Source organism: Sinocyclocheilus rhinocerous, unplaced genomic scaffold (genome assembly GCF_001515625.1).
Source record: "Sinocyclocheilus rhinocerous isolate Xijiao unplaced genomic scaffold, SAMN03320098_v1.1 scaffold1660, whole genome shotgun sequence".
NCBI classification, from domain to species: Eukaryota; Metazoa; Chordata; class Actinopteri; order Cypriniformes; family Cyprinidae; genus Sinocyclocheilus; species Sinocyclocheilus rhinocerous.
Window position 1 is genome coordinate 293040 of NW_015664758.1, and position 26110 is coordinate 319149.

Consider the following 26110-nt stretch of genomic DNA (forward strand, 5'->3'; position numbering starts at 1 on the left):
TTGTAGTTCTTGAAAAGGGATTTTTTTTAAACGAAATATCTCCCTTTGGAGTAGACTTTGAGATTTGTAACTTTGTAGTTTTTTTTTTTTTGTCCCCAAACATAAACACTATACACTTACTAAAATTCAAAAAGTGAAAAAGCATAATAGGACCCCTTTAATGTTTCTGTTGTTGTTTTTCCTGAATGAAGTCACGTCTTGGAGCATGATGTCATTAAAGTTAGACTAAAAGATGGAAAGTGATATTGAGGACACTGGAAACACCTTCAAATTGCCAAAACATTTCAATTAGAGGCAGGAAAAAAGAAAAAAAAAAAAATTATATATATATATAGATTATAAAACCACACACAAACAGACCGAAGTACCAGCACAATATATATATATATAGTGATAAAACTAATAATTTCCATTTTTAAAAACTGTGCATTTAAATAATTTGACAAAAATACATACCCAGCTAAAAAAAACTGTTTTAAGAACATTTGGCTAATGTTCCCTTTAAGTTATGAAAACTTTATTTCTGAATGTTCTCACAATTTTTTAAAATGTTTTTTTTTTGTTTAACGTTTTGCAAACATTTTATAATTGTACAAATATTTTGAATTTTCTCAAGCAGTGTCATTTATAAAAATAAAAAATCTAAATGTTCCATGAACGATTTATACGAACATTCCACTGATGTTATTGGAAGAACATTTGTTCATAATTTTAAGAGAACCTTTCCAGAACTTTAGCCAGAGTTCTGAGAAAGGTCCTTGTTAGCTTGGTAGAGAAATATTAAGTTTTAAGGTAGGAACGACTTTCATAATCATGTAATGTATTGTACAGGTGAAATGTGTCTTACCTCATCAGCACATTCAAAACTGTTAGAACACTTCTGCTCACTGTCCTGTGAAAATAGAAATAATTAATATTATTAGCATCATGTGACCATAACCTGCATACTATACTGTTCGGTGTTAATTGTGTATGGCTGCCCTCCATTCATCATTCCATAGCAATTTACTGTACATAATTTCAGTCCTGGGTTTAAAAAAATACATAGACTAAGCTGTAGTAGAACTGTGTAATATGGATGTTAAAGTTGATTGTTACTTAGCTTATACATTATTAAGAGCTTAATATGAAGAGACTGTAAATCATCTGTAGTTTGGTTCCCCTGAGAAGGGTAAACTGTGGTACTTTCAAATAGCTAGACACAACAACATTGTCTCAACCAATGGCATGCAGGTCTGTTTGGCTGACCAATGACAGATGGGGGTGCAGACATTACAACCCTAACCCTTAAATACTCAGTAAATGAGAAAAATCAGTTGATTGTACTGAAGATGGAAATTATGTGGCCAGTCGTTTCACTTCTGTGCAAAATGTCACTCATATCAACTTCAAAGTGCTTTGAGCAGGTGTTTTTTCTCGTGCTATAAAGCAGAATAAATGCATTAGATACTCTAACACTTGAAAGCTATGACACGTATGCAAACACTTAACATGTTCAAGAAGTTCTCAGCTGGTTATGGTTTGTTAGCTACAAAACAATTATAAACATAACACCTCATCTTTGCGAGAAAAAAACAACAACAAATGCAGCCTCTTTGATGTAAAACCATAATTAAGAAGATTTACGAAAAATCGCACAATGGTTTGCTTGATTGATTCTTTGAATTGCTTTTCCCACAAGGAACATGCAAAGTTTTAGAGCTGTTTATGGTTCAGAAGGCAGTGCAGTAAAATGCAATAGTAAGAAAGAAAGAAAGCATGGAATCACTTTTTTTTTTAACGATAAAACACTGACTTCAGAGGACTTACAAGCTGCTTGAAACGAAAGCAAACAAACAGAAACCCAAGCAGAACTTCACAGGGAGGGTAACATTAATAAGCATTATTAATAACTGATAGTTTCAGTGCCCTATTTAACAGTGCAGTCAAATCCCAGGCTGCATCAGGAAATGGATTCATCTCAGAAAACATGAATTTCTTTTTGTACCCATCTGTAAACATTCCATGGCGAATTCGCTAAACAGATGTGGCCATTTTACGCCCACAATATTTCAACACAAAAACCTGTATACTGTATATTCATCCACCACCTGTAATCCAGTTTAACCAAGTGCTCTCTGCTCCTTTGTAGCAACATAAGCAACAAAATCCCGTTATTCTTTTGTGATGTCGTGCTTTCAGTGTTGTAAATATATTGTTCCTGAAGAAGGCTGGGTATTTTGTCATATTTAATAGAATCTTGAGCAGTTCCAGTAATCTTTCTGCTAATTTATCCATCTGTTTGGATAGAAAGCAGCCCTTTTGTTTCAGCATCTGTCCAATTTCACAACATTTCTTTCCACAATGTAGATAATCATGTTTTTCAAACGTTTTTCTTCATGTGGACAATTGGTTCTGTTCACACACGACCTTTAAACACAAAAAAATGCAGTTAAATTTATGGAAAACCTGCATTTGTGAAAGCACCGATTGTCATTCTATTCAGCAGAAACATGCCTTCTTTTTATGCAACTATACCAATTTTCTACTTCAAAATAAAATGTTGCCATGGGTGGAATAGCATTTGAACAGAGATTCAGCCAGCACAATTATCAAGTAAAGCAATCTTGAAACAAACAAAATCTGATGTGTTATGCCTGACAATGTCCACCCTAAAATGTCCAAAGTGGACTTTTTTGTGGCTAAAATTGCACTCTCAGAAAAAATAGGTGTACAACAGCTTGTCACTGGGGCTTCAAAGGAACCTTGGTACCCTTTTTACTGCTAAAGGATTCATAATGGTACCATAAGAGTACATATTACTATTCTAAGGTATTAATATGCACCCTTTAGGGGTAAAGCTATTGTACCCCTAAAAGTATAATTTTTGCAGATTTTTCTGACAGAGTAGCAAATCATTCAAATCATGATATATACTGTATATGTATCAGGTGAAAAACTGACTATTTTTTTCCCCGTTTTATGGACAACTGGAATATTTGCAATGAGATACACACATAATCAGAGACTTGACATTTTTGAGTATGGCTGCTTATTCAATCAACACATTCCAAACTCTAAAATTCTTACCGCGTGCGCGAGTTCAATACATTCAACTTGTAAACGCACCAAGTAATCGAGTAGATACAAGCAGCCATGTCAGATAACCACTTATCACAGATTGACTGTTGCCTCCTACGACAGTTGCCGGAGACATCAATTAAAATTGTTATTTCCCGCACGACTCTATGATATTTCTGTCTGTGGAGTTTTTATAATTTGTTTCAGCATGGATGAGAGAGTACAGTCATTTTCTTCAGTACCCAGGGGCTTATAACTGAATCCTCAGGACTTAGGACAGAGCTGCGAGGCACGATAGGATGGAAGTCATATCTCTATAATGCAGGTCCTTTCAAACTTAAATTAGCTGACAAATTAGTGTTTGTGATGACATCACTCATTTACATAGGATTACATAGCTTCCTGTATGCAAGACAAATCATACTAACATCCTTGAAATCAATGCGACAATCAACATACACTATTGTGACGAGTGGGGGCGGGGCCGAGAGCCGTGGGAACGGAGCGAGGCCGGTGGAGTGATTGCTAATGAGGGACACCTGCACCCACTCACCGGTCTCGAGTCTCACGGAGGAGCTCCGGAAGGATAAAGGAGGAGTGACTACAGTGTTGGACGAGAGAGGACCAGGCCTGGATTTTATTTTGTGTTTTGGTTTCGTTTGTGCGCGACAGTCGTCCGCGAGGGGCTGTCGCGCTATTTTGTGGTTATTTTATCATTAAAGTTTCGTTGAATGTTCGCCGGTTCCCGCCTCCTTCTTCCCGTGACTAAGAACTGTGTTACAACTATCTAGCTGAGTATAGAGACAGGATTTTCATGGGCCAGATTCAAAACTTAATCTTCCATCTGAGCACCAAGGCTCAATATTTCATGATTTTCAGGTATTACAGACCTCGTTGATGTGGACAGCCATGCTGCAGGTCCGCTCTAAACGGCCTCTGCATGAGCTGACAAATGCTCTCAGTTTATGAATTATTCACCTACATACTGAATTATACAAAAGTGTTTTACCTTCCACTAGACACTCTGCATATCTTCAGGTAAAACATGATTTATAAAAAAATTTCCCACAAAGAGGAATTCTGCTTCCCTCAGTTATTTTAACGATTGTAATAGTTGGTGTCCTTAAGGTCTGGCCTAGTTTTAAGGGGGAGTTTAATGGAATTTGTGTGTTTTGCTTTTGTACATGCACAAAGCAGCCATACAGGTTTTAGCACTGATCTTGACATTCAGGGCAATTCAGGACTATCCAAATTGAATGTGGGCTTACAGAAATACTAGCACTATTTCCCATTACACTAACAAAAAAGGAGTTTCCAGGAGAATATTGGGTAATGAATGTGTTTTATTAATTTAAAAGTGAACTGTGCTATTTCTGTGCCACTTGCACAAGGGTTGCCAGATCTGTGTAACCAATCCAACCCATTGAACAATCAAGATTAGCCCAATGACCATTGAAACTATTGGGGTAAAGAAAGTAATCTCAATGACAAAAAGTGTCCCAATTTATCTAGATTCACCCCTACTATGTAAAAAAGATTTTTTGAAGTTGTAAATAGATGATTATTGGAGTATGTTTTAAAAGAAAATACTTTGTCTACTTAAAAATTTAGCATTTAATTCAATTGCTATTTGCCATTTCTTTGTAATTATTTGTGAAATTTACTAGTAATTTCTGAGTTAAAAATGGTTTCTACACCAAGATTTTTCAGTGTAGCCCAAAAACTAGCCCAAATACCATAACTAAAAATATGCAACTCCCACACCTAGAATACATACTGAAAGGTAGGAAATACTTGAAATCACTGTATAGTACTAATCATGAATGCAGTCTGTTTTCATTAGGGATGGGTACCGAAACCCGGTATTTAATCGGTCCCGGGGCTAAATTATGAAAGACCGGAGTATCGATAAGCTCTGACGTTAACGGTTCTGCTATCGGTACTGGAGAAATTAAGAAAACACATATACATTTATTATTGCTATATATACATTATATTGCAAATTCTATCTCACCAGAGTTGCCAGCTGTTTTTCAAACATTTGTCTATGATGCATTTTTGCTATTCACAATTCAGAAGCGAGATCGCGCTCACGCGGAGGAGCTTCAGCACGCGCAACATGAAAGCCCTGTTTAATTATGATAGAAGAGAGAACTAAACATTCAAACATCTGCTTACACTTTAGGCCTGTGGCTGTTATATTAAGCTGATTTAATTTTTTTATTTCGATTTTGGCTTCTAAGGATTATACAAAAGAAGACATGAGGTAAAGCTATTAAAAACTAGCTGCGTTTCGTATTGCGCAACTTCTTTCCCGTCACAGCGGTGCGCATTCGTTCCTCCCTAAAACCCGAGTAGTAATACCATTAAAACCTTAACGATACCCATCCCTAGTTTTCATAAACAAAATCATCTTAAGATTGACAGCTAGTGAACAAATTCCTTTGCTGTGGGTGGTAATCTTTTTTTTTTTTTTTAACCATTTGAAAATTAAATACCGGTATTAATCTCTATTTAAAATCTTGTTCTGATGCTACTCTTTTCTGGTCTTTATCATACAGTACATAACTCTACAGGCTCTGATGTCATCAACTAGCAGAATTTTAGCATTGGTAGAATATAAATTGGGTAGAGTAAAATAATCCAATACAAGCATTCTGAAATATAATTAACACAATGTTGAACCTTTAACCTGGGGGGGAAAATCAACCGACAGCAACCGTTTAAAAGTAAAGGCCCTCTGTCTGCTATTGGCTAGTCAAACATATAGCACCACCCCAAACTCACACCATTGGTTGAGCTGTTGCTGTGTCAGGCTGGTTGGAATTCTCAAACAAACAATGTTTTGAAAACACCTCAGCATGTCAGTGTTTGCACTTTTCTAATGAAATCATCCTACAAATAGCTTACTTATAATTGTCTCGGCATACTGCACTCTTAGAAAAAGGTACAAAGCTGTCACTGGGGTGGTGTCCTAAAGTTCAAAAGCTAAAGGTATATATTTGTACCTTATTTACCCTTAAATGGTACATATTAGTACCTAAAGTGTACATATAAGTAAGTAAGCCTTAGTAACAGTCTTGTACCTTTTTCTGAGAATGTAGGTTAAACTGGAATAGGAAAAACTATTTTAATATTTAATAATAAAAATGGCATACTTCATCTTTAAATTCCTTCATTTTTTAGCTTTGGATTCACTGGGTAATAATATAACACAATGCAGTGAACGACAACAAATTTTTAGACCTACCTGAAGGTTGGCGCATGTGGAGAAAACACATGCCCTGTCAATTTGCTTGACATCATTTGAGTTGATGACATGTTTGGTGATGATAGCCGGTTGCAGATTGGTCCGTACTGATGGGACTGCTGACTGAGACTCAGTGATGGGAACTAGACCCGCATCCGTGCCATAACCGAATGCCTGGATAGCATTTCCTGCACACCGAAACACACACACACACACACACACACACACACACACATGCAAATAAAAACATGAATGAAAAAGCCATGAAATTTTCATGTGGCAAAAAAAAAACCCTCAGCAAAAGAGATCACATGCCCGTAAGGCATAGCATTTCTCATTAATGTGCTATTTAGGTTAAGCCCATAAGGATGGCTGTTCAGGCCGTGAGGTTACGTGAGGTTTCATCTCCACTCACTCAAGCAAGTGTTCTCTCTGAAGTCTCGGAGGAAGGCCTCGCACTCAGCTTCATGATTTCCACTGCCTCGACAGCCACACCAAGGGGAAATAGTGATGTTGGTTTGGCTCGCATCCACATAGTTTGGAGTCACATCTGATCCTGTAAGGCCAAGGGTAGAGATTCTCATAAATATTCATTAGGTGGGAACATGTTGGTTTATAGATCTCGCTGTCTGGAGTATAATGTGCTGTTTGGCCAAGTATAATGGCCAGAGGTTGTTGGTCTGCTCTCTTTTAGAGGTCCGTTTGTTCACAGCACGACTGGATTTTTAACCCTCCAGGATTCATTTCAGGTAAAAGGCTAAAAGGATGCAATTTAAAATTTTCTCTGATGGTTTGCAGGCCTAATTTACACAGCAGAAGTAGTAATTATTTCAGATTATTTTATGTAAATTGTCAAAAAGACATATATATATATTATATTAGGGGTGTATAACGGTTCACAAAATTAACGGTTCGGTTCGATACGACACAGTGGTGTCACGGTTCGGTGACACCACTGTGTCTCAGTCAATTCACTATAAGCAGAAAGTGAAAGTAAAAACGGAATGACGGAGTAATGAAGGAGCTTTCGGCATCTATCGCTGCATATTCTCTCAGAGACGACGAGAGACCAATCTACTTCAACATATGCTGATAACGGTATATAGCTAACTGTTTTCATTTATTCCCTTAATATTTCTCTTGTGACCCATACATAGTGAAAAAAAAGACAAGAAACGTATTTTGTGTTAAACAGGTTGTTTTTGAAAGTTGGTGCTTGAAATATGCTAAATATTTTTATTCATTGATTTTAATTTATGACTGCTGAGTTAATATTTTAATTATAGGCCTATACTTCATTGTATATAGACCTGTTTTAAAATATATATTTTTTACATTTTTAAATATAATCCTAATCATTCAATAGATTAGGAGTTAATATCTTAATCTTTTGTTATCCTCGCAGCGCGTCAGTTATGTGGTAGCTAATATTGCGGGGCAAATTCATTGTAATTTTAATTTAATAATAAAAGTAACTTCATAATAATAATAATAGTCCTAATAAAAATAAGAATGTAACAGGCCTACATTGATTGGAAATGCCAAATCCTCTTAATATTGCCAATAAATAATCGTTGATACGACATCATCGTCTTTCGACGCACCCCAGCAAGAGGAGGTTATCGCGGGGCCTTTTGCAGTGCGTGTCCTGCGTGCCCGTCCACTAGACAGCACGTTGCCTGTTACGGCGTTTGCGCTGCCTTGTTGAGCACAGTGGCACTGAGAACATTATATTTCACACACTTAAAGCTCTTTTAGTTTCCATATGTAATAGGATTAGTCCAACGAATCGTTCGGTTTGTAATGCGTACCGAACCGAAAGCCACATACCGAACGGTTCAATACGAATACGTGTATCGTTAGCTGAATTGAGGCAGTAATTAAAGCAAAAGGAGCCCCTACCAAGTATTGAGTACATGTACAGTAAATGAACATACTTTCCAGAAGGCCAACAATTCACTAAAAATGTTTTTTTTTATTGGTCTTATGAAGTATTCTAATTTGTTGAGATAGTTAATTGGTGGGTTTTTGTTAAATGTGAGCCAAAATTATCACAATTAAAAGAACCAAAGACTTAAACTACTTCAGTCTGTGTGCATTGAATTTATTTAATACACAAGTTTCACAATTTGAGTTGAATTACTGAAATAAATGAACTTTTCCACGACATTCTAATTTATTGAGATGCACCTGGATATTTGCGGACAATCTTTCTTTTGAACAATTTTACATGTTGCCTTTATCAGGCTGTATAAATATAGTACATAATTTATGTATAAAATATAACTTATAAATATAATTTATATGTAGTGGCTTTTAAATTTTAGGAAAAGGGACTCCAAGGGGATTGTTTTATTTGGGGTCGTTGGCTTCAAAACATTTGAATATCCCTTGACTTCATCTGTTCTCCTGTTCTTTATAATCTTTCTTGAAATAAAATTCCTGATGCATCACTAATTAAAACAGCTAAAGAAGGCAAAATACATGTTCCAAAGAGTCAGTCCATTAAAATGCAATTCCAAATTCTTATTATTGCCGTGCAGCAGATTTTTCTCATAATCACTCACCAATGAGTCCAACGTAGGACACCAGACAACCGCGGTAGTTATCATTAGGACAGATTGTTATTGAATGCGGTGTCGTCTGGCAATTCATGTGGAAGTCTGCCAGCCTGGATCTAGTCCAAAAACAAAGCAAATTATAGAATTTAAGAGGCCTGAAACATTTTTAGCACATTCGACTGAATAGGATTTAGATGCACGCTTGAATAAGCTACTAGTCTTTCTATATTTACAAAGCACGATTACAGTACATGACGCTGAAGAAAGGATGGATTTTCATATTCTCAAATAACGCCGTCTGCACCTTCTGTCTTATCTGCTCCAAGAGTCACACGCTTTTGGATCAAGCTATAAGGGAAGATTTATTCTAACAGTTATTTATCACCACAGCTGCATCCGCTATCATCAATGCTCTAATATCCAAGACCAAAACAATACGCAGCAGTGAATGTGCAATATGAGATGCGTTCTGTCAGGCCTAACTAGTGTCTGGTGGGGTTCCAATTCAAGGCCATTTTCTGCTCGACTCCATGTGGTATTTCTCTAACTCAAGCAATCTGCCTCAAACAGCCTCTTCCTAGGGGGTTATGTGCATTCAGAAACAGATTGCTCCAAGCACTAGACCTGAGGTGGGCAGGGGGTCACATTAGTACTTATTCTTGAGTATGAACTCTCTGCCCTAGCACTTTACAGACACATAAACTCGGAATAATAGCTCTGCGCATCCTTCCCTCACATAATGCCGGCGAGATGGAGATCTCAGGCTCGCTGCCCTCCTGTGAGACCTTGATTAATAGTGAATCATCCTACATGGCAGTATGGACCCCTGACTCACCAACTCAGCTACGGTGTGAATATTAACCGAACCGTTCTTGCTGTTGGGTCCACAGGTGTTGCCTGGGTGTTTACCTCCCAGAACAAAGAATGGTGTCTGCATCGCTCTTATGGGTTCTTGCCGAAAAGGTCATCCTTTCTACTCTGCTTTATTGACATGGAAATGGATGTTCCTCTGATGCTTTTTGTGCCGTATTTTCACCCCAAGCTTTATCTCTAGATAAGCGCTGCCGTGACTCACGGCAAAAAAGGCAAAGGCATGAAGGTGTTTGAAATCAGCAATCAAGGAGCGATGCATGCTGATGAGACTGCAATCCAAAGTGGACCGCTCTGAAAGGGCGAACTGAAGTGCTCCCAAATTATGGCACTAGCAGTTCAAAGATATTACTCAATTATTTAAATTCCCAACTACATCATAGATTCATTTTTAACAGAGCTGGAGTGGAAGACCTTGCTAACATAGTGCAACTAGAGGAGACTGTGGAAAAATGTCACATGGGGTCAGCTGTAACAGTCAGTTTAACCAATTAGAAATAAGCTACACTATCATTCATACATAATCACCAGTGTCCAAAGATGACACACAAAGACTGCACAAAATGGGACATTTGGATAAGCTAAAAAAAAAAGTTTCCACAAAAATATGAAGCAGCACAACTGTTTTCGGCTTAATAAGAAATATGAATAATATTATTAATAATAATATTTCTTGAGCAGCAAATCAGAATTATTTCTGAAGGATCATGTGACACTGAAGACTGGAGTAATGATGCTGAAAATTCAGCTTTGCATCACAGGAATAAATTATATTTAAAATATATTAAAATAGAAAACAGTTAATTTTATTAACATTTCACAATATTATTGTTTTACTGTATTTTCGATCAAATAAATGTAGAAGATTACAAAACAAATGAAAAGACAAATATGAGAATCAAAAAGCACAAACAAACAAAAATACTACTTTCTGGTCACCCAGTTTTTCTCAGGATCCTGGCAAAATCTTATTTTTTAATCTTATCTTATTGAAACAGCATGATTTTTAAACTAACATATGCTAAGTTATTTTAGGGCCGCTGAAAGAAAGTTTACTGTGAATTCAACATGCCACCTCACTTAGCTCAAGTTCTATGCAAAGATCATGAATATTCTATCAGTCTACCATCATGATTCAACCCCATGAACTTACACAGCCATGTCCTGAAGCAGATACGTGAAGCTCGTAGACGTGGCAGTAAATACTCTTGAAAAAATTGAATGTGGAGTTTTTGCCTTAAGGAGCTTTTTCTACTGCATCCAACCCTTAAAATTACTCTCATTCTCTGAATCCAATGTATTCAGGTCTTTTTTACTAACATTCATTTATTTGATTTGAAGAAAACAAGTTAAATGCGAAGTGTGTAATTTCACCGAACAAAACAATGATTGTTTTCAAACATGTTTCTAAAACACTTCCCCACCTGCCATTGGTCAACCAAACAGATAACCCCGCCCCCAAACTCACACTATTGGTTGAGCTGTTGCTGAGTGAATCTCAAAGAGAGATATTGAAAGAAACGGTTTTTTTTTTATTGACAACAAACCTTCAAATGACTATTTTCCTGCAAATTAGGTAGGGATTAGAGAGCATATTTTAATATCCAAAATGACAAAGCATTTTAAGAGTTTGACACTTCCTCAAATTATCCACTTGACACTGGTTGCAAGTTGAACTCACAACACTTCAAATATGAAAATCCATTTGAAATCTGGATGTATTATCATAGAAAATAACAAATAATTTGCTCAAAAATATGTTAATTAAATGAGAGAGCTGTGTTGGGTCTGAGGAACTTCCTACAGATTCATAATATTGTATGATGAGGTTTGAGTTTTTGGCAAAGCAGAAAAGGTGCACATGGACTGTCTTGTTTTTCTGTTAGACCAGGAACATAATAACGATGCTGGCCTAAATTAAGGAATCCCTCAGTGGAGCTGATGATTTACATTGTTAATTACATTCTGGCTGGCTCAAGGAGGCAGAAGGGTGGGAGATGTGTAAATGAATGCACCTGGTAACAGGTTTGCAGGGCTGGAGTGTTAAACCATCATCATCAGCATTAACGTTACCTGCTCCCCCCAGGAGACATCATGAGCCCGCTATGTCATTCAGGGACATCTCTAAACGGATGTCACCCTCTCGATGCCAAACATCATGTGCATAGAGTTAGTCAGACCTGTGGCGACTTGCAGATGATGAACAAGTGTTACCGAAAAATAATTACAGGGTTTGGTTTTTCATTTTTTACTTTGAAGCTAGCTGGTCTAAGCTGGTCAAACTGATTTAATCAGCAATCCTGTATCAATTAAATTAACACATTTCAAATGTGCTGTTTTATATTTGGTCCAGTTTATTCATAGTTGTGCTAAATCTAACAATGGTCTAGATGCTTTATACTCATGAATTGCCACAGATGTAGTCTTATGCAGTGTAGCAACTAAATAAATGTAGAAACACTACTAATTTACCTATATTTTTCAGTAGCCCTAAATGAGATGGTTTATGTACCCAATAAAACTGCTCTGATTGTAAAAATATATTATTCCTGCTAAATCCATCTTAAGCTGGAAGCTGTTATTTGGAACATGGTATCTGGTATCGTTAGCCCGTAAACGTGTTCCAAAACTAGCTTGACCACCTTCGGCTGATATGGCCATCTAGTTTTGTTGATGGTCTTGGACAGTCTAGCAGCTTACACTAGCTAATGACTATATTAAAGCCTATTGGGTCTAATTTTTTGCATGCAATTTGTCTGTTCAAACCAATGTGTTAAAAAAAGATGATGAATTATTATACAGTCTTATTCTCTGACAGTAGGTGGCGCTTTTAGAAAAGCAGAAATACCCTGGGTTACATAATACTCAACTCTACATAATATAGTGAGCTTTTAATACAGTAATACAATAAGTTTTTAATCAAGCAACTCGTTCTAGTTCTAAAGTGAAGTTTTTGAATTAGTAACAGAGGCTTGGGCTCAACTGGTAAACTGTCAAATTGTGATTTGAATCCGTGGTGTAAGGAAGTAGTTCTGCACAAAAGAGGGTTTTTAAAGACACTTCGTTGTTTCTTATGTATGTACACACTTGTGCCATCGAACTGTTGTATAAACGCAAAATATCACACTCGTAGCCGTGCACTATGGCTGTATATCGGCATATCACACTGCTACTCATATAAAATTGCTCATTTATTTTGAAAAAGACTATGTCTTGTTTTAATAGTTTTAACATTGTTAGCTACTTTTTGTTAGTATCTTTTCAAAAAAGAGTTACTTTACAATAAATTTACTGCTTTGCCCAGTAGTTTTGGTGTTATATAGTGACACCTAGTGGTTTGGATGATGCAGTTTGTTTAGCTGCTGCCACCTCACTGCAAAACAGTTTGATTTGTTATTAATTCGGTCTCAAATGGTGAATCACATACATGCTGATCAATACTCTGGTATATATTATATTGAATCTGTATTTGTAGTATATTGCATTTGTTGTTTTTGTTTAGTCTTAGTAACTACTATGTTTACTGTAAAGAGCACTAGCTAAAAGCTCTATATAAAACAAAGTATTATTATTATTAGTAACAGTACCTTGCAAGGCTGGTCATATGATGTAAACATTGTGCAGCCCATTGGGGGAGATCCACTTCATGAAGAATAAGCAACTAATATATCTGAAAGTCTAAGAATAAATCTTTATCCTTTCATTGACATTTCTGTTTAATGTTAATTTCTTTAAGCAAAACATTTTTTAAACTTTAACAAAATTACTGAGTGTACCATTAAGATGACAAATGTGTTTCATTCTTCAGCAGCGAATCATGGCAGCCCACTCATTTCCTAACTGGAGTGTTTATCACTGATGATTTAGGAACAGATGGATGGGGTGCTTGTCCTCTTTATACTCTGGCCTCGGCCCAGCGTGGATATCCGCAAACAACAGACAAGCACGTACTCGGACAAACAGAGCATCAAGGCCAAATATTTCAGGCAGGCTATGTCTCTTTCTGTTTCTACAGTTCATTTGAAAATGGTCCTTCAGCTGTTAGGAAAGATCTCATTATACTTCAACTTTAACATGTCCACAGAGTTTCTGAACATCTCCTGACTGTGCTCGAATAATAAGTCCATATTGTACATATTTTCGTTTGGGAATTTCAGACTTGGAGTCTTTAGCTGTTAAATAAAAGGGAGGCACTGTTTTTAAACTCTAAACTTGTACCTATTTTTAATGTGATTTATTTCCTGCGACTGCATGTGTGTGCAAATTTTTACGCTTGTGTGGTTAAATTAGCATCTTCTAAGAAGTCCGGGGGTCCAGCGGGATTCAGGACCATGACCATGAAGTCTAAGCAACAAGACCATGAATCATTTACACAACTCCTGAAGGCACACTGAATCTAATATCCATGTCACCTGACTCAAATAAGAGTCCACGACTGGCTTTTTCTGCTTTCAAGCTTAAGCCAAAGCTTCATCTGTATGGTAGCTTATTCAAAATGCTTTTGGACAATTTCAAAAGCTCAGATTAATCTTATTTGTGTTCAGGTATGAGATGGAAAAGCATCAAAGTATATGGAATGTATCGAAATGCACCATTAAACACTGGATATCAAATAAATAATGCATTTATGTTAATGTAAAAGAAAAATTGAGTAAATGAAAGCAGCCAGGAGCTTTAATGATTAGAGAGATGTGGCCTCCAAAATGTTTTTAGGCTTTTTAGTGTAAGTAAATGCCACATAAAATCCTTAGATTAGTAACTGGCACGAGAACTGCCCTTTTATTTGCTGTACTTGTCCCATTACAACAGTTGGCCCGTGGATAATATGCCATAGGGATGGATGAGGCACTAATGAATTAAATAAACTATATTGCTTACTGGTAAATTAGCACCAGTTTTTGTTAAATTACATATCCAGCAAAATTTTTTATTTTTTTTATTCTTTCCATTTACTTGTGAACATAAAAATATGTATTATAATTACATACGGAAGATGTAGTATTATAATTACATTAAAACAAACATTTTTTTAAACATCCTAATTTGAAAGCACTTTTTTTAAACTATGGGACATTTGGTGTCTCTGAAAAGTCCAGGATGTCCTCCTTGAGATACACTAAGATTACAAACAAAATGCCCTTTACAGAGGACAAAATGAATGACAGGGTCTCGGAAAGTTATTCAAGTCAGGCATAACAATACATATGAGTGTGTCTGTTTACTGTATCCTCAGCCTGGCCACTGCACTGAGTCAGTTCTGTTGTTGGATGTCCTCCAGTCTCCTGCTATGGGAAAGGCAAGGTGATTTCTGGAGGCTATGACAGATAGAAAGGGCAGCCAAAGTCCTCAGGTTGGCCTGGTGGGGGCCCTCGCTTTTCTCTCAGTTCACACATCACACAGTGTTTGAGGACAAAGGGTCTGGAGCCCAGTGGCCATACATGTAATAAGTGCAGGAGTTAAGGATGCACCAGACAAGCTTGTTGAATGCAGGATAGATAAAATGTCAAGCTTGCATGCATTTCCCTCACCCTGATGTTTTATTTGGGCTTGTTTTATACAGTATATGGGTCATTCCTACAGTGCAGTACATTTTAATGTGAAACATGTCTTATTATTAAAAAGAATACCTCATTTGTTTTAAAGATCATATTATCATATTATTTATTTTAACACAATATAACAACTATTTAACCCTGTAGAACCTGACATAATCAGTGTAGCCTGAAATCATATTTTGTTGTTTAGTTTATTGTAGTTTATTATCTTAAAAAACATTAAGCATAAATAGTGTTTAATGTTTTGTAATGTATCTGATATATAAGGCTTTTATGGCTCATATAGTATGATATGGTGAGAATATGGAGCTCATACTTGAAGAGGGGAAAAAACACCACAGTTTTATTCAGACGCTCTCCAAAAATATGCAGTTTGGTATTTGGATATTTATATGGCCAGATAGAATGAAATTATGATGGCTTATGATGTAAATGAATGAGATTTGTTTAACACTTTAACAGATTACTTACATAAAATGCATATAAATATCTGTTGTCACTTTATGACTATTAAATGCTTAGTTTTATTTTCAAAGCTCTTTAGTTTTTATTTTGGGAGGCAAAACATAATAAAGAACAATACAATGATTGAGAGATGAACAAACAAATCTTCCTCAAAAGCCTGATGGATCATATTTGATATTCACATTTTATTACACACACACACACACACACACACACACACACACACACACACAGTAGGCTTTATGGCTAAATAATAAATAATTTCAGCACTTTTTTGTTTAAAAATGTGTTTTATTTTGTAGCATTGTTTCATAGATAATCAATATCACTATTTAATATAATTTTCTATTCTGTTAGCATTTTGTAATATCACTTTGCCTAGCAAAAGCCAGTTTCCCAATGACATCATCATCCAGGAAGTGACATCATTTTTATTGAGGAAGCAACAGTATAGGTGTGCTTTTCACCTCCTGCTTGGATTTATTGAATATTCAGCTTGTAAATTTGAGACCAAACAACTCTTGACTGCAGGTGCCATTTGATGTCATTTCCAAGATGGCGGCAACCTAATGAAATTGTCTATAGGTGAGTGGAGCCATCTTGTTTTGTTTACATTTGTCTATAATGATGATTGACTAGAATACTAGAATGCTTTTTGGTTTGAAATGGGAAAATTTTACTCAAGTATTCCCACATTCAACTTAAGTTAGCATGTAACATAAGTGTTTAGCAGTGGATTTGATGAATTGTGTGATGTTTTGTAGTTTTAGATTTGTTTTGTCACTCCATCCTGTAATCCATAATAATCCATCCTGTTTGATAAATTACAGAAATCGATATGATAGTATCAAAATATGGTTATCAAAATTACCAAATCAAAAGATGACCTCTAAGCTAACATCCTGCTATTTTCATGACATTGTGTATATAATCAAGTTATAATTCATCAAATTTGAGTGTAGGAAGCTTGACTAAAGGCTATTTTCTATAATCTTTTATCATTTCTGTAATTTCTGCACCACTAATGGCACCAAATGCAATTGTATTCTTCTCGTTGGGTTTCAGACTATTTGTTCGTCTGGGGTTAGAGAAAGTTTTTTTTTTTCATTTTAGTTTTCACTATAGTGGCACAAAAATGACATGCTTCACCTTTAACTTACAAGTACATTCATTCGTTTAAAAGTTAATCAGCCCAAAAAGTATGGCATAAATGAATAAAACCATACAGTGTTTTGTAAAGAAATAAGTGCCATAATTTCATTGACAACAGCACTGAGGCATTTCATTTAATGCAATCTTTAGGTCTTGCAGTTCAATTAAATAGTGTTTGTGACCCCTAGCTTCTTTTTAAGCATGAGTAAGAAGCTGGCTTTTAGAGTTGCTTTTTCATTCAGTGCCTTTCAAAGACAGGTTTATGTTCGGGCGATCTCTTACAGTCCCAGGTGACTGTTGATGAATGACACATGAACTGGGAGAGTTGAGCACAGGCTCAAAAGAGAACGTTTCATTTGACACAGCCCATCGATTTTCTCCTAGTTCACCATACTAGGTTAATTACCATTCCCCACTCGATAAAACACCTATTCTAAATGTTGCTAATAGACCGTAAGTGTTCACTGGTTGCGTGATTGATCACTGATTTTTTTGTTCTTCGGAAATAAAGTGATAAGACAGGGTCAAGACATTGCATGCTTGAATGCACCGTATGCTGATCAAACCTTATAGTCGATACAGTGCTGCAATTGGCTGTCTGTCAGCGTTTGGGTCAATAATTCGCTTTTAATGGGTTGCGTGTCCTTGGCTATATAGATTACATATCGGTTACTTCTGTAGTGAAGTGTTTTTTGACCACCTAAGGATTCAATCTCTACCATGTTTTTGAGCTTATGGATCTCCTGCTGATTCAATGTTTGTAATGTGTGTTGAGTATATGGATCACCTACTGATACAATGTCATTTCTGTTGCTACTGTTCCTTCTGAAGGTAATTTATAGTAGCCCTACTATTTAGAGTTGACCTACAACAGCTAATCAGTAATAGTCAATAATACAAGTAAAAGACAATGAATTTTATTATTTATTATTCAAGTCTTTGCACTGTTGACTTGCACCACATGACTTTGATTTGACAGACATATTATTAAATATTACTAAGCAGTGAAACGGGTTCATTTTTTTCTTCTAAGATTTTTTATTTTTTTTTACTTTAGCAATTTAACTTCTAAATGAGGCATTTCTTTTCTTAATTATGATATCAGGACAGTTATATTATTATGATTATACATGATGTACTATATGGTATCAAAAATATCAAATAAAATATAAAAACTTAAAATATGTATATTCAAGTCATTTATTTTTTTTTAATGAGACTTAATAATTGATATTAGGACAGTTTTTTTGACTTTGTTTGACTTTGTGGCCTACAAATATCAAAAGTAATTTTAATTCAGAAAAGGGGTGAAAACACAAAAGAGGTATATTCAAGTCATTTATTTATTAGTTTTTATGAGACTTTTTTATTTAATTATGGTATTAGGACAGTTGTGTCATCGTGACATTTTGACTTTATGGCCTAAAAATATTTTAAAAATTACTTTTAATTCAGAGAAAAAAATAAAAAAATAAAATAGGTATATTCAAGTCATTTAACTTTTTTAATTAAACATTTTCTCTTAATTATGATATCAGGACAGTTGAATTATCCTGACATATTTGACTTTGTGGCCTAAAAATATCAATATTAATTTGAATTAAAAAAATATATTAAAAAAAACACCATGAAAGAGGTATATCATTTAATTTTATCAATGAGTCTCTTTTTTTCTTAGTTATGATATCAGGACAGACCTGTCATCCTGATATATTACTTTGTGGACGAAATTTTTTATTTATTAATTTGAAATGAGAAAAAAATAGATAAAATAAAAGAGGTATATTCAAGTCATCTAACTTTTTTTATTAAACTTTTTTTTTCTCATAATTAATTATGATATCAGGACAGTTGTATCATCTTGACATTTTTTAATTTATGTCTCAGTTACATTTGGGCTGCACGATTAATCGAATGCAAAAGTCATGCGCATCTTGTCAGTAAAGCCAGTTCTGTGATTAGTATTAAATTTCCATCACGTGCTTTCAGATGGAGCAGCATTTAATACACAGAGCCGTAGTTCACTGACAAGCTACGCAATATCGCATTCATTATTGCAGACTATTTAATTGTGCGATAATGAGATCGAAGATATCGTTCTGCGACAATGACTGTTTGCGTAGCTTCTCAGTGAACTACGGCTCTGTGTAGTAAATGCTGCTCCATCTGAAAGCATGTGAAAATACCACATATAATAACATGTTTTTACTCCAAACTCACTTCATGACGTCAGTCGAGTGTTTGAAATAAATCCTTCTGTGAGATGATGTGGCTTCTTACACAGAATAAGGCACGCAACATATTTCATAGCATTTAAGCAGTGATAAAGGCATTGCATTATAAATATACTTTATTTTAATGAAAATGATAATAATAAGAACTCAGATAAACCGTATATTGCCGTAGTCGTGTGTTTATTAGTCACGTTGAATCAATAAAAGCAGTTAAATCTTCTGTTTATCCAGCTACCGCTATAGGCATTTCCTGGGTTTCTTCTGCGAGGCGTATTTGGAGTGTCAGCGCGAGAGTGCCCTCAATGAAAGCAGTTAAATCTTCTGTTTATTCAGCTACCGCTATAGGGATCTCTTGGATTTCTTCTGCGGGGCATATTTGGAGTTTCCTGGCCTTCGGATGGAGATTTACTACTGATCACAGAACCGTGCTTCACTGAAAGATACACATGATAATCGCAGCTTCTGCCTTATCGCGATTTCATTCCAATTGATCGTGCAGCCCTAATTTAAATTTAGAAATGAAAAGGTAATTTTGACAAAAGTCATTGTAGGTATGAATTGATTTTTTTTTTTATTGTATTTTTTAATAAATTAATAGAGTCAGGTCAAGTGAGGGGTTAAATGTCACTCGTTGTTAGACCTTCAAATATTTAATAGAGCATGCACATCAAAATTGTTAGCTGCAGCCCTACCAAACTGTCAGCCTATTTGTTGCATATCTGGTGCCGTGACCCGGATGAAATAACCTTACCTGCAGAGCGGATCTGAACGGCAGGCCCTCCTTAGCTCAAGGCAGTTTGATTTTGTCTTCTCCTCAAAAGAACACGCAGGCATGATGGTTTGCCGGCGACGTTCGGCACACGCTTTATCCCGACAGGAGCAGAAGAGCAGCGGGTAGCTGAATTCCGTTTGCACGCGGTCGAAGAACTGCCGCAGACCCCTGTGACAGCGCTTTCGGTTGCAGGGTTCCTGCGCTTGCTGAATGGGAGTTGCGGGGCTGCAGGTGGCCATGAGTGCAGTACGCTGTTTCTTGCAGGTGTCGTTGAGGTTGCAGGCTTTTGCTGCATCCAGGCATGGATTGCAGGGCTTGCCCGTGTCAGAACACAGATTCCCTTTTGCAGAAGCGGAGTCCATGGCTGTGGGCACAGATAGAGGAGAGCAGTGAGGGTCAGCATGCTTGGTTAAACAGAGACAAGTCAGATTCGAGTGAAAATACGTATTTAGATGTGTCTACTCAGGCACACAGGCGACGCACTGTCAGGTTGCTTCAGCTTTTGAGCCTGCAAATGTCAATGCACATGTATTCCTCTAATAAAGGCATTTTGCAATACTCGTACATGAAAATAATCAAGACAAGCACATTTATCAAATATTACCCTGGCTGTGCATGCGTCCTCCAAATTAGCCTCTATTCACATCTCCGCTTGAAAACCATGACATATTATGACTTTTCTGACTTTTTGATAGGAGCTAACATGATCTCTAATAGCGTTTTTCATTTCAACATGCACAGGCGGCTTCATGCTAGTCAAGCTTTTGTCCTTTGAAGCATGTTTAATTAGATTTTGCCCAATGAGAACTGCTGGATAAGCCATTGTTAGAAATCTTGGGTGGTTCAGTGTGAAATAGCTCTTGCTTGTCATTTAGAAGATAGTCTCAGTCTTTTCTGAGTTGAAATTCTTACTGAGATGGCTTTGTCATTGTCATGCTCCAGGCTGAGACTGGTCACACTAGCATGATTTTGTGAATATTTAATTATCTACTTTTGGAAACACTCTAAGGCAGTGGTTCTCAACCCGCAGCCCGTCACGAATTCAAATGCGGCCCACCATGCTGAACACAATTTAAAAAATAACTTTTTTACGTTTTACAATTCATTTTAGTTTTTACATTAATTTAAAAATGTACTAAACAAATATAAACTCTAATGTTTTTATGTAAAATTATTTTGTTTTTCATATATTATTTTCAGACATGAGCAGACCTGTACTCACGTAGGCTAATTAACGTTACGCTAGGGCTGTGCAAAAAATCGAATGCAATTTTCATGCGCATCTCATCAGTAAAGGCGCTCCTGTGATTAGTAGTAAATCTCCAGCACGTGCGTTCAGATGGAGCGGCATTTACTACACAGAGCCATAGTTCACTGACAAGCTACACAAAATCGCGTTCAAAATCGGCAATGAATCACCTGCGATTTGAAAGCGCTCACTTTGGCAGAAGTCAATTCAAATAGTCATCAGCAGCCATTAGTTTGGTAAAATTGAGCATCAGAATGGACAAATTTGTTATTAAGGGAGAAAAACTAAATGTGGAAAATGCCAGCGAAGGAACACATACAAACAAGAATAGTCGCAGTATCAGCAGTGAAGGTAGGAGAGTGCTGGACTTTCGGTTTGCCCCGCCACTCACTTGAAGATGTTCAGGCAAAAGGAAACACCCTTACTATGCAGCAATCATCCTTAATTGCTGAAATGTGGCAAAAGAGCTCTGGAGAGAACCTCAGATTATTAAATTCGAAAGTGCTTTCCATATGTGGATCAACATAGGCTACATTTGTGAATGCACATTTTCTGTCAGGACCAATATCGTCAAAGATGATTGACAATTAGCATACAGTTTTGATTGGCGGTATGGTTCTGTTCTGGGCAAGAACTCCCTGCGCATCCATGCAGCCTAACATGGATGAGAGCAATGTCGCGCGTCAAGCCACACTTCCGTGCGCGTCTTACAGACTAGTTTAGTTTAGAGCTTTATTAATCCCCTTGGGGCAATTAATTCAGACTTTCGTGGTGCTTCACATATACAACACTTAACACACACATACATATATTTAAAATACACCAAATACATAAAAAGGGGGAAACAAATAAAAAAATAAAAATAAATAAATTTCATTAATTAAATAAATCTACAACTTACAATCGATCTTTACTTAATATCCTAATGATTTTTGGCATAAAAGAAAAATCACTAATTTTGACCCATACAAAGTATTTTTGGCTATTGCTACAAATATACCCCAGCGACTTAAGACTGGTTTTGTGGTCCAGGGTCACATATGTAAATGATATGCGTGCGGCCCGTGAGACTTGCACTTGGACCATAGTGCGGCCCAGTGGACAAAAAGGTTGAGAACCACTGCTCTAAGGGTTGTTAAAGCAATATTTACCCAGTGATATTTAACTTTTTATGTTAGTCATTTTGGTTTAGATATTTGTGAATGCTCTTTTACATTCAAGTCTGTCCATTAGTGGAGCTGGATGCATCTTTCAAAAAAATTAATGTGGATGAATTTCGCTTAACATTCCTGGAACTTGCATTTTTGTGTCTATTCTTTTTAGTGAATCAATATAGTATAACCAATGTGGTCCGATTCATGAATGAATTAATCTTTAGAGCGAGTTAAGACTGGTTTTGTGGTCCAGGGTCACATATGTAAATGATATGCGTGCGGCCCGTGAGACTTGCACTTGGACCATAGTGCGGCCCAGTGGACAAAAAGGTTGAGAACCACTGCTCTAAGGGTTGTTAAAGCAATATTTACCCAGTGATATTTAACTTTTTATGTTAGTCATTTTGGTTTAGATATTTGTGAATGCTCTTTTACATTCAAGTCTGTCCATTAGTGGAGCTGGATGCATCTTTCAAAAAAATTAATGTGGATGAATTTCGCTTAACATTCCTGGAACTTGCATTTTTGTGTCTATTCTTTTTAGTGAATCAATATAGTATAACCAATGTGGTCCGATTCATGAATGAATTAATCTTTAGAAACTTTTCTTCTTGGGGGCTCAAAAACATGTAGTGCAATTAGTGTAGTAGTCTGATTCCTGAACGTGACAGTGCACAGCAAAATCCCCAGAGTTAAATCAACTCTGCTCAGAGTTCAGTAAAGTAACACTGAAGCCGAGTTGAAGTCAATGGGATAATTAAGCAATTAATTAATTGATGAGTGAGCATTAGTAAAGAAAACCCGCTGTTAACAATGTTGAAGATGAACAACAACAGCTCAGGCTTTTAGACATGAAAACATATCACATAATCCTCAACAGTGGTAACTCTGCTTCAGTGTTACTTTAACACTCTGTAGATTGGGACAATATGTACTCTGAGCAGAGTTGATTTAACTCTGGGGATTTTGCTGTGTGTAAATTAACTAATCACCCTTATGAGTTGATTCTTTTTGGTGAATCTATTGCATAAATTGTGACCATGTTTTAGTCTGATTCCCAAAAAAATTAACACGTTAATTTTGGTGATTCAAAAACATGCAGTCATTGTAGTGATATTCCTGACAGATGGCTCTTAAGATCAGTGTTATCAGTGTAGTCTGATTTCTGAACAAATTATTCTTAATAAGATCTGGTTCATTTTAGTGAATCAAAAACATGCTGCATATCCTATGTATGAGCCAAAAGAAAGAAATCTATTTTGGTAGAAAAATATTTTTGTATGTATACTGTAATGAAGCAATCACGTAATGTTGCTGTTGAACAGCAAAACACATGGGAAATATTGTTGGGCCAAATACAACGTTTTTGCCTGTGTGGGGTCTGGCAGCGAAGACATGGCCCTTGGAGGCCCCCTTTATCTGTAATGTGTCAAGGTTCTGATTTATTCTAACCAGTGTGTGCTTTTTAAGGAGTCTTAACATCCCACCCCAAAGGAACACTGGCCAACATTTCCAAAACTCATTATCTCATTTTGCATCTTCAAATACGCTGCTAAAACTCACAGTTTGCAAAGGGCAAAACTGTTCAAGTGGAAAAAAAGGAAAAGCTCTCAAGTCCTGCCAGAAGTGATAAATATTATTTGCATATAGGAACGCAATGGCCAATTAGCACTACGCCAGAGCTACCTTGTTATCTCTCTGACAGACAAGGTTTTTACAGTATCCCTGGCTCAAAGCGCTTCCTTACTGCGCGCTCGCACATGTTTTATTAAAGCTGAGGGAATCAGGCAGGGGCTTCAAAACAGATCTCATTGAGGCCTCGCTTCTCACAAGGTCATGTAAGTGGAAAGTGTACCTGTCCGCTGATTGCCTCACTAGCAAAAACATCCCTGCTCTCTTGCCAGACAACAGCTCCTCACCCCTCTTTCCCAATGACTTATGACGCAAACACAATCTCACTTCTTCTTCAGAAACCCATAGAAGTCCTTAGACAAGGACTGTGTTCATCAAACAGCCTGCTCTTAATGGAATTGATAAAAACAAATAAACTTTAAATGCCATGTTTTGGAATCATAGCTCAAATATGTATGCTCTTATATGCTAAATCAAAATAATCAAGTACAAATTAAGGCTGGGGGAAATATCCATAAGCCCTTGTGCTTTAATAATTTAATTATGTATGTTTGGTCAAAGCATGGTAGCTTAAGGGTGCATGAAGTAATGCACGTTTGAGTTCTCTTCAGTACTGCTAATGTTGTTGGTATTCGTTTTTCTTGCCGTTTCAAAGAGCAGTTTTATGTGAATTACTGGGGAGAAAATACCCAATAATTTCAAACGGTGCAGTATATATTGATACCATATTGGTTATTGGGCAATATTAGAATTTATTTTATTTTATTATTAATGTTTTTTAATGAATGCAGTTTTTACAATACACTGTATTGTATTCAAAAGTTTAGGATTGGTTAATATCTTATGTCCAGTATTAATTTGATCAAAAATACAGTAAAAACAGTAATGTTGTGAAATAATGCTACAATTTTAATTAACTATTTTCTATTTGAATATATTTTAAAATGTCACTTATTCCTGTGATTTTCAGCAGCCGTCACTCAGGTATTCAGCAGGAATGTTATGAAATGCTAGCAATATTAATAACAATGTCCCCAAAATTCAAGATATGATTGGCCCTGTATGAGTTATTGTTTTTGTTTATAACATATTTAAGCAATATCACACAATTAAGAGTGCTATTTTACAGAATATCAGCATGACTGCAAATGTGATATTTATTATAATTAATTATTATAATTTGACCATTTTTAGACACACAATATTGTCAATTTTGACTGTTTTTGCTCTTTCGCCAACACAACCATTCCAGTCAAAGCAGAACAGTTGCAACACAGAGTGGTGTTTCATTCTTAATTGATTCAACATTTATGAATGAATCGGGTAAATTAATAATTCAGTGACCCATTTATAAAGTCACTTGGATTGTACAGGAATAAATCAGCCAGTTTGAACAAACTGTTTGAATGAATGAATGATATATGATTCATTTATTTATATTTTCTGTCACCTTATGGCAGTTTTAGTTTCATATATAATAGTATAATTTATATTTTTCCCATTTTTCATATTTTTATATTCAAAATTAATGTAATTACATTATTTGTGACCCTGGACCACAAAACCAGTCATAAGTTGCACAGATATATTTGTAGCAATAGACAAAAATACATTGTATGGGTCAAAATTATCCATTTTTCTTTTATGCTAAAAATTATTAGGATAGTAAGAAAAGATCATGTTCCATGAAGATATTTTGTAAATATCCTACCGTAAATATATCAAAACTTATTTTTGTATTAGTAAAATGCTGTAGCGAATCAGCTCATAGGGGGAATATGCATAATTAATCATAACTAGTTTTAATTAATTATAAATATTTAGATCCGCTGTAAGTATTTACTTGACCTCTCAGGGTCAACTGTCTGTCAATTCTAAGAACGTTAATTTCCTGGTTAAGGGAAATAACTTTCTTACTGTACAATACTACACAGAGCATGTAGCAAAAATCTGCATGATTAGGGACTGCGATTATGAGCAAACAATGAACAACCTCAGGTGTGATACAAGTAAGACTTTATTAAATACATAAACACTTAAACTAGTCTAACATACACACACACCACTTAAACTGGTCTAACATACACATAAACACTTAAACTGGTCTAACATACACATACACACACACACACACACGCATACAGTTGGTATAGGAA

General features: G+C 36.0%; 1 protein-coding gene and 1 long non-coding RNA gene across 2 annotated transcripts in view; one reads left to right on the plus strand and one right to left on the minus strand.

Annotated features, from left to right (window-relative positions):
• LOC107730424 (GDNF family receptor alpha-2-like) overlaps positions 1-26110 on the minus strand; it is a 66696-nt gene that overhangs the window by 2985 nt on the left and 37601 nt on the right. The window contains exons 4-8 of the mRNA XM_016541270.1: positions 19899-20283; positions 8878-8987; positions 6726-6866; positions 6311-6498; positions 848-892 (exon numbers count right to left, since the gene is read on the minus strand). Of these exons, the coding sequence (XP_016396756.1) occupies positions 848-892; positions 6311-6498; positions 6726-6866; positions 8878-8987; positions 19899-20283 (869 nt within the window). The remainder of the gene's footprint in view (positions 1-847; positions 893-6310; positions 6499-6725; positions 6867-8877; positions 8988-19898; positions 20284-26110) is intronic.
• LOC107730426 (uncharacterized) lies at positions 2944-22003 on the plus strand. Its single transcript, XR_001638677.1, has 3 exons — positions 2944-2956; positions 15218-15220; positions 21887-22003. It is a non-coding gene; the product is annotated as an uncharacterized LOC107730426 (long non-coding RNA).